Genomic DNA, 12,250 nt, shown 5'->3' with positions numbered 1-12,250 from the left:
GGTGGGGGGCGGGTAACCACGGCTACAAGACAACCGTGTGAGCACGCGCACCCTGCAAACAGTTTGAAACGTGGGCTCTGGCTGCCTAGGTCTGAACCCTGGCTCTGCACCTTAATAACCGAATGTCCTTAGGCAGCTGCCTTAGTTTCTTTAACTGTAAAATGGGAATGACAGTGTCTCTACCTCCCAGGGGTACAGTGGGGACTCAACGAGGTCATCTGGCTGCAGGAAAGTACCTGGTGCATAGCAGGCTCTTAGCGGACGTGAGCCAACTAGACCAGAAGCTTTAACCCTTTACCTAAAGGGCTGCAGGCGAAGTCTTCCTCCGCCCCCAGGGAGAGGGTCTACAGACTCTCAGAGTCTCAAAGGAGTCTTTTGATGTAAAGAACCACTCAAGTAGTTTAAAGTCTGGTGGAGGGGCATGGCTGAGTTGTGTCTTCCCTGTGCGCCCCCACAGCAAACAGGGCGTGACTCTCTGCATGTAGAACGTGGCAATAAACACTTAATGGAGGGAGGGGGAGGGTGTGGGAGCCTGCACGAAACGCACTGGTGGGTGAACCAGGCCCATCCCTCCAGATGCATGAGTCTGTCCCACTGGCCTTATCTGCTGCTCAGAGACAGGCCCCCGCTGACACGCTCAGGCCCTGAGCCTTAGCCACAGGCCCCACCCCCTTTCCGCCCTCTCAGCCTCACCCAAACCCCTCTGCCCGGGGACCCCGAGAAGGAGCTCAGCATTCAGGTACAGAGGGCCAGGCCCATCGTGCCCCGGGGGTTAGGCCTGTCCCAGCAGGAGGTGGTTAGTGACAAGCCCGGCCCTGGAGCAGGTGCCCAGAAGTGAGAGGCTGTGTGGACCACCGGGTCAGCCGAGAGCGAGCAGCCCCACACTCGAGAAGCACGGCACTTACAGTCGCTTGATCCCAGACTCCGGCTGGGGGGACATTCTCGGGTGGGCGACCGGTGGAGGCTGGGGTATTCGATTTTCCTCTTCTATTTCTTCACTGGAAGGAGGTGAGAGGTGTGAGATAAGAGTCAAAACTTCTGTAAGAGCTGGAATATTCTAGAAGGGTAGAGTCTGATGGTCTGGGAGGGCTTCTACTGGGAACAGGGGGACCTAGGAAGACGGCATTAGTGCCCTGTGCCCCAACAGTGTCTGCCTGGGGGGCTGGCCTCTTAGCAGCGGGCACAGCCAGTTAGGAGGGAGGCCGGCCCTGGAGGCAGTAGACATGGGTGCCTGTGGTCTTTTTGGCCCAACTGGTCAAATGTGAAGAATTTCAGGAAAGGAAGCCACATCTCAAAAAGGCAATCTTCAGTTTCCTCTGAAGAGTCTTGCCACACAGAACCTGTCCTTGCCAGATGCTGTCTCCATACCTCTGCGGTTGTTTCTTCCATCTGGAATGTGGCACCCACCCCTCAACATCTCCCATAGGTGAAAAGTACCCTATCCTTTAGGGAAGGGCCCAGTTCAAATGCCACCTCTTCCATGAAGCCTTCCTGGTTTCTCCCCCATCCCTGAGAAGTGATCGCTCCCTTTGAACAGCCAGTGCACACACAGCATCAGTAAAACATTCTTATGTGCCGGGCCTACAGTGGGTTTTCAGTAAAAATACATGGCACCGTATTTTCTGTGCCTCTCATTTTCCCTACATCTGGTGCATCTGTTCCTCCTTCTGGCTTTCCATTCAAGAAGTATTTGCTGCAAACCTACTCTGTGCTAAGCTCTATCCTAAGTCTTGGGAACTTAGCCATGAGTAGGACAAACATGATTCTGGTCTCATGTTGTTACAGTCTGGAATATGTTTCTGCATGGAAACATACAATAAACTAAGCACATTAAGAAATGGGGTTTTAAATAAGATGGTGAAGGACCGTGAACCCAGTAAAGGGATAGTGACTGGGACGGGGCACTTCTTTGAATGGGTGGTATTGTGGAAGGAAGGCCTCTCTGTGGAGGTGACCCTTGACCTGAATCCTGGGTGACCAGGAGTCAACCAAGGGAAGAGCCAAAGAGAATGTTTCCCCAGCTACAGGGCCAGCAAGTGCAAAGGTCCTGAGGTAGAAACACATGTGGTATGCTTTGAGAAACCAATAGAGGAGTAGTGTGTATAAAGCTGAACTCGTATGTACAACTGAGGGACAAGATTTTCAGTTTTATTTTAATTTAACTCATTTAAATAGCCACCCAGCTGGTGGCTATCGTCGGAGACAGCGCAGCTCTAATATATGCAAAGAATTCACTGGCCAAGGACCGAATGAACAAATATGTAGGCTGTGCGGCTGTATCATCTCTTATCTGCAGTTCTAAAATCCAAAAAGCTCTAAAAATGAAAATTCTTTTTTTCTGGTCATTCACTTGGTGGCAACCCCTGAAAAACTCTCATGAGGCTGATCACAGTGATTCTTTATCCCACGTTGTATGACTGTTCACATGTTTCGCCACAGAAGTATTAACGGGGCTGGTTCTGGGGCGCTGCCGGGGGTGCTGCCGGGTGGGGACGCTACGTATTCCTTTCTAACAGCTGGGAAGGGCTGAAGTATGAAACGCACCCCGCCCGAGAGTTTCAGAAAGGGATCGTGAACTCGCGCCCACGTGCTTCCAGACAGGGACCCCGGGAGGGAGACAGATGCCAGCCATGTGTCGCCCAAGCTGCGCACAGCCCCAGCGAGGGGCCGGCCGGGCGCTCACCTCTTGTAATACGCCAGCTCCTCCTGCAACAAAAACACCTTGGACTTGAGTTCGTTCCGCTCGTGCAGCACGTCCCGCAGCTCCTGCAAGGTGAACCGGGGGCGGTTGGGGTCCTTGAGGTCCATGGCCATCTTCTCTGCCTCCGAGACGCACTCCTCTCCGCCCGGCTCCGCCTGGAGGAGGCAGAGATGCCGGTAATGGATTCGGGGCGCCCACTCCGCACCCTCTGCCGGCGCCCGGATCCCCACCCTCCCGGGCCTCGCAGCTCTGCCGACGGCGCTATTTCAGGCACCCGCAGGCGGCCTCTCTCACGCTCCGTGCAGTGAGCAGTGCTCTGGGGACGGAAGCTGTGGCCACCTGTTCACCGTTCGCCTTCTCAACAGCCAGACCTGCCGGCCCGGCGCCGCCTGCCCGACTCCGGGTTTTATTACGAACACCGTTAAACGGTGTCCAAGGGGAAGAAACAGCACACCCCAAATGCTGCCGCCCTCATAAACTGCTTTCCTTTTCCCACCTTCTCTCCTCATATTCTTTATTTTTTTTAATGCTTTATTTATTTCTGAGAGAGAGAGAGAGAGGCAGCATGAGCAGGGGAGGGTCAGAGAGAGAGGGAGACACAGACTGAAACAGGCTCCAGGCTCTGAGCTGTCAGCACAGAGCCCTACGGGGGGCTCGAACCCACGAACTGTGAGATCATGACCTGAGCTGAAGTCGGACGCTTTACCGACTGAGCCACCCAGGCGCCCCTTCTCTCCTCACATTCTCACTAAGACCACTGCTAATAAGACCATTGCTAATTTGGCCAAAGTTGTTAAAATTGGAGCTTGTGCACAATTTTCTCTTCCCTTTTCATTTAACATTATGTCATACACGTTTTCGCATCGGTTACCGGACTTCCAGTTGAGCCCTGTCCTCCCCATGGCTGAGGGGTGAGTGGGGGCCCCCGGGGGTGGGCAGGTAACATCACGGCAGGTGTGCACACGTGGGCATTTCTGTCACGCAGGCCACTCAGACGGACCCGAACATGCTAAGTGTCACCTGCTCCAGGCCAGACCCTAACCCCGGCCTCCCTCCCTTTCTCACAGCAAGAGGGTTTTTAAAACAAAACAAAAAACCTGTGGAAATACACACTTAATGTAAAATTGGCCTACACAATTCGGTGGCATTCAGTACAGTCGCGGTGTTGTGCAGTCGCCACCTGTCTAGTTGCACAACATCTTCATCACCCCAAAGAAAACTCCACACCCACTAGCCGTCGCTCCCCAGCCCCCTCCCCCAGCCCCTGGCAGCCACCATCTGCTTTCTGTCTCCATGGACTTGCCTTTCTGGACACTTCGAATAAATGGAATCAAACAGTATGTTTCCTTTTGTGTCCGGCTTCTTTCAGTTAGCACCGTGTTTTCAAGGTTCATCCAGGCCGTAGAAAGTCAGTGCTTCATTCCTTTTTTTTTAATGTTTTAATTTATTTTTGAGAGAGTGAGCGAGCGAGCACAAGCAGAGGAGGGGCAGAGAGAGAGGGAGACACAGAATCTGAAGCAGGCTCCAGGCTCTGAGCTGTCAGCACAGAGCCCGACGCGGGGCTTGAGCTCATGAACCGTGAGATCATGACCTGAGCCGAAGTCGGATGCCTAACTGACTGAGCCCCCCGGGCTCCTCTGCTTCATTCCTTTTTATGGCTGCATACTATTCCGTGCATGGATATGCCACGTTTTATTTATCCTGTTATCCACCAACGGGCATTTCGATTGTTTCTACCTTTGGGCTAATGTGAACAGGGCTGCCCCGAACGTCTGTGTACAAGGGTTTGTCTGAGCCCGTTTTCAATTCCTCTGGGTGTACACGCAGGGAGGAGCTGCCGGGTCACGGGGTCTCTCTGTGTTTAACTGTTTCCTACAGCAGCTGCCCCACTTGACGTTCGGCCAGCAGCATAGGAGGCTCCACATGCCCCACAGCCTCGCCGCCACGCGCGTGTTTTCCGTTTTCTAGAGCAAGGAAGGTCTTGTGAGCCGCGTGCGAGTCGTCTGGCCAAACCTGCAGGTGCTTCATGCACCCCTGAACCGCCAGTCTCCCATCATCAAGTAGGAGTGGATGGACGCTCAGGACAACGGGGAAACTCTGCAACAGCGGGGAGTGGGACTGAAACAGAGACCCACCCCCCCCAAGCCCCACAGCAGCACAGGGACACGTGCCCGCCGAGCCAGCCGGCAACAGAGGCCAGGATGTTGAAGGACCCCGGGAGGCAGAGCCGAGATGCCTCTGTCCCGGGGCCGTCAGCACAGGCTGTTCTGGGAAAGGACACTTGAAAGGAGACACCACTCAGGAGGGCAGATCAGGTGACAGCAGAGTCACCCAGCGGGCCCAGGCGGGGGAAGTGGGTCTGACCAGGAGTCAGCACAGAGCAGGGGAGGCGCCTGGCTGCGGCAGAAAATGGAAAGCTGACATATGCCATCCCCAAGCCACCTGGGCAGTGGAGTGGGGCCTCTGCCCACCCAGGAAGTAGGGGGAAATGTTGGAGGATCTGACTTCCCAAGAAGGCACTCTAGGTATCTGCTGATGCCACACCTTCCAGTGGGCTGTGTCCCCAGGGGACATCCTCAGCGTCCACCTCCTATAGAGCCACACAGTTGGACGGTGTCCTCTACACAAGACCAAGCATAGCAAGTGCCTTGTATACAGCAGGCACTCGCCAGTGCCAGTCCCTTTCTCCTCCCCTGCCCAGGTTAACCAAGGGGCATCCTTGGATGTCTGTAATAAACATTCAAGAGATAACTGGTGATCACGATAAATACTGGATGTCTCAATAAACATTCAATATTTATTGAGCATCACCTGTGTGCCTGCTGGGCACTGAGCTAGTGAGATGAATCATCTGGGGGTGGAGGGAAGATACACACAGATAGAAACTTGTAAGGTCGTATAATAAGAGGTGCAAGGACATCAAACTCTAACTGGGAAGGATAGCAGAAGACATTGCAGATGTAGCCTCTGTGCATGGGGTCTTGACGAATGTGTAGGAGTTTGCCAGGAAGTCTGGGCCCACCCCAGCCCCTACACACATTGTGTTTGGCCTTCACTGTGCTCTAAAACTCTTTGGAATTGGCTCCCAACAGTTTTTTCTTAATTTTAAAAAAATGTTTTTAATGTTTATTTCTTTTTAAGAGAAAGGGACAGAGTGTGAGTGGGGGAGGGGCAGAGAGAGAGGGAGACACAGAATCTGAAGCAGGTTCCAGGTTCCGAGCTGTCAGCACAGAGCCGAACGTGGGGCTTGAACCCACAAAGAGCAAGATCATGACCTGAGCCCAAGTTGGATGCTCAACCAACTGAGCCCCCAGGCGCCCCTCCCAACTGTTGTCTATTAGGAGATTTCACACTGAAGTTTGTGTCTTGTGCTTCCTTTTGGAAAAAATATTGGAAGACTGGGTCACCCCGGGTCCACACGGCAACACTGGGCCGGCACTACATAGCAGCTAGTGCCTTTTTTTATGTTCCTTCTGTGTCTGCTCCCCCCCACCCCCTGTTCCTCCGGGCCTGGCGTGTTCCTCCCCCCCACCCCCACCGTGGGTTGTAAGCACCCAAGAAACGGAAAGGCTTCCTCAGATCTGAGTTCTTTCTCTCTGGAGAAGGGCAGCTCTTTCATCAGGGTGGCAACCTCGCGTCCTAGAGTTCGGGGGACTCCCAGACAGGTTTGCAAAAAAGCCAGAGCACAGAGGAGGGAAAGCGGGGGGCTCCGGCTCTCCCTCTGTCCTGGGAGGCACCGCAAAGGCTCTTCCCAGCCTGGGAATCAGGCCCATCGGCTATGGGGCTTCTAAGCTTACTCCACGAGGGACCGCGGAGGTGGCCGGGGTTATCGGGGACTGTCCGCCAGTCCCCGGAGGTGCTCTGGGCGCAGCTCGAGGGAGATGCCCTGAGGCCCCGGCCGCTCCCCAGGGAGGTGCTGGAGGCCCGCTGACACGCAGTGGGGCCAGGCTGGCCTAAGGGAGGCCACATCCTCCACCGCGTCCTGAGGCGCCGCCCCCTGGGCCCTCTCCCTCTCCCCCTCCCCCCCCATCAAGGCCACTATGCTCCTTCAAGACCCTGGCCCAGCCATGGGGGGTGGGGAGGACTGTCACCTCGTCACCTCGTAACGAGGCCCACCTCGCATACATTCAGCCGGCAAACCCGGCTCCACTCGCCGGCCAGCAGGCCCCTGTCTGCTTTCCCTGAGCACTTAAATAAACCAACGTTTCTTAAGATGTCAGAATTTGCAAGGCAGAGACATCAAGTAGGTAACTATTAGCTTCACGGTTTTCTTACTGATTTTAGATGAAATCCTTTAGATAGGGAGCCTACCAAATCATTTTCTAGGGGATTCTATGTCCACCTGTGCAAGGGAGGAAAGCCTCCAGTGAAAACATGAGGAACTGGACGAGCTAGAAAACACGGCGAGTGAAGGAGCCAGTCAGGACCACGTGTTACATACGTGACCCGCGTCCCTGAGATGTCCGCAAACAGCCAGACCCGCAGAGACGGAAAACAGCTTCACTGTGGCCGGGGGCTGGGGGACGGAGACAAGGGGAGTGGCTGCTAATGCGTTCGGGGTTTCTTTGGGGAGTGATGGGAATGTTCTAGATCGTGGTGATGGATGTACAACATAGTGAACACACTAAACCCCGCTGACTTGCATACCTTAAGTAGCTGAATTGTATGTGAATGTCTCAGCAACTATACTGTAAAATATATAAGGAGGCTTGTTTACTGGAGGCCACAGTGGAAGACAGTGATGGAGCTCAGAAAGGATCACACGAATCGAGGGGGAGAACCGGGGTAGCCAAGGCATTGGTGAGAACTGATTCCTTCCCACCCCTGGATCCCTCCATAGCTCCCATCTCCTCTCGCCAATCCTGTGCCAGGACCAGCCCACCAACCCCGCTGCACCCGCTCGTTCTCCAGGCCGGCGCGCGCTCTCCCTCCTGCCCGGAGTGCCTGCCCCACACTCCTCCCCAGGCATCCCAGCCACCCCACACCGTGCCCGCCTCCGATGCCTCCATTCCTGCCACACCAACTAGCTGACCTACTAAACCAACTCAAGCTCACTCCCCCCACGTGTCAGATGGGAGACTGAGCACCGACAGGATGGATGAGCCCCAGCCCCGCGGCAGCAGGTGGAAAGCCACCACTCGCAGCCTCCCCGTCTGAGTGACAAGCATCTTGAACCCTACCCAGCCCTGAGGGAGGGGGTCAGACTCAGCCAGGACGCCCCGAGTTTGGGAAGAGACTCTGCAAAGCAGTTCGGCGGGTTAGTTGTAACTGCTACCTGGTTTCACTCCCCCATTTCTGCCCCACCCGCTCGGTGCCAGCAGGGGAAACTGAAATGGGTGGGGCAGTCGGGCCATGGGGACGTGGCGTGTCCCTGTCCTTGCCGCTAAATAGATCTGGAGCAGGGCTCGGAGTCTCGTGGCTGGGGTGGTGTCCTTGGGACCTGGGTTTGCAGCGAGCTCCGCCTTCCCAGGAGGGGACAGGCTTGAGTTCTCGCGGGGCACAGGGGGCTGGAAGAGGGACACTGGGGAGGAGGGGGACACTGCCCTCAGCTGCGCCTATGGGTTGTTTTGGCCTCTGTCTCATCCCCTCCGTCCCATCGTCATAGATCTGACGCAGAGCTCGCCTTTCTTGCCTGGATTTCTGCAAAGGGCTCCCAACAGCCACATCTGCCTTCAGCTCCTTCCCCGCCCAAGTGCCCTCCCAGCTCATCCCACTCCTCCCCCGCTGAATCCTGTGGGGGACCCCACAGTCCTCACTGCTCAGAGTCTTGTGGGTGGCATTCTGGGCCCCCACTTCCTGGCGCTGCAGACAACAGCTGCCATCTCTGTCCTGCAACCATTTCCATACTTGTGCGGGCTGTGTCCTTGCCGCGTCCCCTGGAGAAACTCCCCCTGCCCACTTCCGGTGCATGCGGCATGGATGGGCACCACGCGACGCAGCCATGTGACTCGGGATCGGACACCCCATGCATACTCCAGACCTCAGGCCACAGCGATTGGTTCAGCGATGGGCCGAGAGGGTTCCCTGAGACTTGCTGGGAATTTGGGAAAGAGGCCATTTCTTTTCACCGGGGCTGCTATGCTGGTAGAGTAACCAGGGGCCACTATATGGCAAGAGCCAGCTTGAGAACGACACCGACACAGAGGAAAGCAAAGCTGCGAGATCTGATAGCATCCTCTGGGCCCCTGAAACCAGCTATGCCTGAAGCCATCATGAACTCAAAGCTTTTAGCTTTACAACCAAAAATTCCTCTTTTTGTTTTTTTTATTCCTTAAACCATTTTAATTTAGGCTTCTGTCACTTTTAGCCAAAAGCAAGCCTGAACCTCTCCCTTTTAAGACTTCTTTCCCTTATCTCCCTAACTGTATCCCAGGTACCTGTCCTTCAGAGAACATGAAGTGTCTGGACTGAACTCACAAGATACCTAAGAACCGTGCCAGCATTTGAGCCAACCTGATGGAGGGCGCATCTGTCTTCCCTCCCCTACCTGTAACCCAGGAACCTAGCATAGTGTCTGCAAACCTAAAACAGTCAGTAAGTATTTGCTGGAAGAAAGAGTAAGCCCCGAGCCCTTCCCGAACAGCCCACTGTGTTTTTCGGAAGCAGCACATCCGCCCTCTACAACTACCTATCAGAATCTTAGCATTGGTTTTTTTTTTTTTTTTAATTTTTTAAAATGTCTTATTTATTTTTGAGAAGAGAGAGACAGCATGAACAGGGACGGAGCAGAGAGAGAAGGAGACACAGAATCCAAAGCAGGCTCCAGGCTCTGAGCTGTCAGCACAGAGCCCGACGTGGGGCTTGAACCCATGAACTGTGAGATCATGACCTGAGCTGAAGTCAGATGCTCAACCGACTGAGCCACCCAGGAGCCCCAAGAATCTTAGCATTGTTAACACTGACATCCAGCTGAAGGGACACTTCCTCCTTGAAACCACGCGCCACCCCCATCAGGATGAACTGCCTTCTCTCTGTGTTCCCGGTACCGCCCCTCCTGGGGGCACTTCTATGGGGCAGACCCCTCTGGTGCCCTGTGTCACAGCCCTGGGCCTATCCGGATTTTAGGTGCAGCTGTGGTATAGTTCCAGACATGTAGACAGCTCCCCCCTCCTGCCCCCAGGCACACACCGCATATCTTTCATTTCTGCCCGGAGATCTGCTCCATGAGTTCTGCCCAGGAATGTCAGGGAGATAACACTCCCCCCCACCCACCGGCCATGATTAGCCAACTGGGGGCGGGTGCCTGTGGATAAACGGTCCAAGCCTTTCTCCTCCAAAAGACACTTCTGGAGGATTCTCAGAGGTCCCAGCAGGACTGAGCTCCCACTGCAATAACACCCTCCAATTCACTTTTCCTTCTCCCCTGTCTCATGCCCCTGATCTCTGGGATCACCTCCCAAGTAAACCTCATGCCCATTTTCCTTAAGGGAACCCAGAAGACAGTCTCTTACCACTGAGATAATCCCCTCCCGCCTTAAGTGGCTGTGGGTGTCGGAGCCTGTCTCCTGCACTGGACTGTAAGCTCTTTGAACCTCCGTAGCACTTAGCACAGCGCTCTCTGGTAGAAGATGAAACTCGGCTCTGTGGCCTGCCTGGCCCGTGCCCCTCTCTCTGACCTCACTCAGACCTTCCTCCTCCCCCTCACAAGGCATCCCAGGCACCCTTGTCTCCTGATGCTCCCTTGATTGCACTGGCATTTTTCCTGCCACAGGGCCTTTGTGTGTGCCACTCCCCTGCCTGGAATTCACTCCTTGGGTTGTTTACTCTCTCATTCTTTTGATAACCTCTTTTTTAAAAATGCTTATTTATCTTGAGAGAGAAAGAGAGAACGATTGGGGGAGGGGTAGAGAGAGAGGGAGAAAGAGAATCCCAAACAGGCTCCGAGCTGTCAGCACTGAGACCAACTCGGGGCTCGATCTCAAAAACCATGAAATCACGACCTGAGCAGAAATCAAGAGTCGGATGCCTCACCGACTGAACCCCCTAGGTGCCCCTTGATCACCTCCTTAGAAAAAGCGTTTTTGACTCCTCCAGACAATCATGGTAATAACAACAACAGCTAACGCCGTAATTGAACTAACTCACTTAATTCTCATAATGATCTGGGGCTAAGGACTGTTATTATTCCCATTTTAGACAAGAGGAAACTGAGGCACAGAAAGTCTAAATGATTTATCCAAGGTCAGGGAGGTAGTAACAGGCTAGATACGAACCAAGGCCAACCAGCTCCAGAGTCCATGAGTTACACACTATCGCTCCTCCCTCAGGCTGCTCCCACTTCCCTTAAGTGTACCCGGAGAAACAAGCCACCACCTTGAGCTTGCCCACCTCGAGCCAGCTCACGGACCAGCCTTCCCACTTGGCTTCAGTGGCCGGCTTCCCACTTACCTCGGGCTCCTCCTCTCCGTTCTGGCTGAGTTCACCCTGCAGCCTCTCCCGCAGCTTCCCAAGCTCCGCCCGCAGGCTGCCCATCTCCTGTTCCTTGGTTTGCAGATCGGCCTCTAGTTCTACCTTCTGTTCTATCAGGGCCTTCCCCTGGGCCTCCACCACTGTGACGCGGTGCCGGAGGTCGTGGTTGATCTTCATCAGCCGGGTCTGCTGTTGCTGCAGCTGGAGAAAGAGGAAGGCCATTTATGGGGCTGCCATGTGTAGTAGCTCATGTTGTACACTGCACAAGGGCAAATCATCTACAAGCGTGCCATTCACACCGGAGATATATTGATTTGCTTGAAGTTTGCTCACATTCTTAGAACTGTTGATGCCAGAAATGGGCAATTTGGATATTTACTGTGATACTTTTATAACAGTTGGAAGATAAGTGTTTTTTGTCCGTATATTATGACGATTTCCCAACAGACAGAAGTAACGTGCCTTGAGAACGGGGTGTCTTTTTCTAAATCAGGTGGAGATGCTGTATGGGTCTCTAGAGCAGCCTGGACCACGCTGGCCTGCTCACAGAGGCCACGAAGAGGGTGGGCTGACGGAAGTGCCTGGGTCAGAACAAAGGCTGACGGAGCCTCAGTACCTCCCTGGGTGTGGAAGGAGCAGATCACTGGGCAGAGAGGGCCATGTCCCCTCCTGCTGCTGTGCACACTTGGCTGAGGGTCCTCCCCAAGGCTGCTGCTTCCGGGACCCCCCCCCGACCAGAGCCCACGAGGGGAGACGGAGGGACAGAAGGGGACCGCTTGCCGGGAGGGCGGGCGTGGGGTCGGGGCCCGTCACTCACAGCCTCCACATCTTCGTTCTTCAGGCCAAGCTCCCGGTCCTTCGCACGAATCTCGTCTCGCTGCTTGTCCACCACCTCCTTCAGCTTCTTCATCACTTGCCGCTCGCGCTCCGACATGCCTGCGGGGGTGTGAGCGTGGGCAGCAGGTGAGCCCCCTCCTCCCCTGCCCCGGGTCCCCTCCAAGCTCATCCCGACCTCCGGTCCCCCGCGCTGGTTCCCCTCGTTTTTCAGGCCTCAGCTCAACCGTCACCTCTTCACAGAGGCCCTTCCTTCCCTGGCCCCCGAAAGTGGCCCCTGACCCTGTCTCTTACCTTCATGCCGCC

At 54.9% G+C, this 12,250-nt stretch overlaps 1 protein-coding gene across 1 annotated transcript in view; it reads right to left on the bottom strand.

Moving 5' to 3' along the window:
- Positions 1-12,044, bottom strand: part of LOC144218085 (RILP-like protein 1) — a 22,797-nt gene extending 10,753 nt beyond the window's left edge. Inside the window, exons 1-4 of the mRNA XM_077747912.1 lie at positions 11,928-12,044; positions 11,090-11,311; positions 2,684-2,856; positions 906-998 (exon numbers count right to left, since the gene is read on the bottom strand). Coding sequence (XP_077604038.1) covers positions 906-998; positions 2,684-2,856; positions 11,090-11,311; positions 11,928-12,044 — 605 coding nt within the window. The remainder of the gene's footprint in view (positions 1-905; positions 999-2,683; positions 2,857-11,089; positions 11,312-11,927) is intronic.
- Between the last annotated feature and the right edge of the window lie 206 nt (positions 12,045-12,250).

The sequence above is a fragment of the Crocuta crocuta genome, unplaced genomic scaffold (assembly GCF_008692635.1).
Source record: "Crocuta crocuta isolate KB4526 unplaced genomic scaffold, BGI_CrCroc_1.0 scaffold29, whole genome shotgun sequence".
Taxonomy (NCBI): Eukaryota; Metazoa; Chordata; class Mammalia; order Carnivora; family Hyaenidae; genus Crocuta; species Crocuta crocuta.
This window is presented reverse-complemented; position numbering and strand designations above follow the sequence as displayed.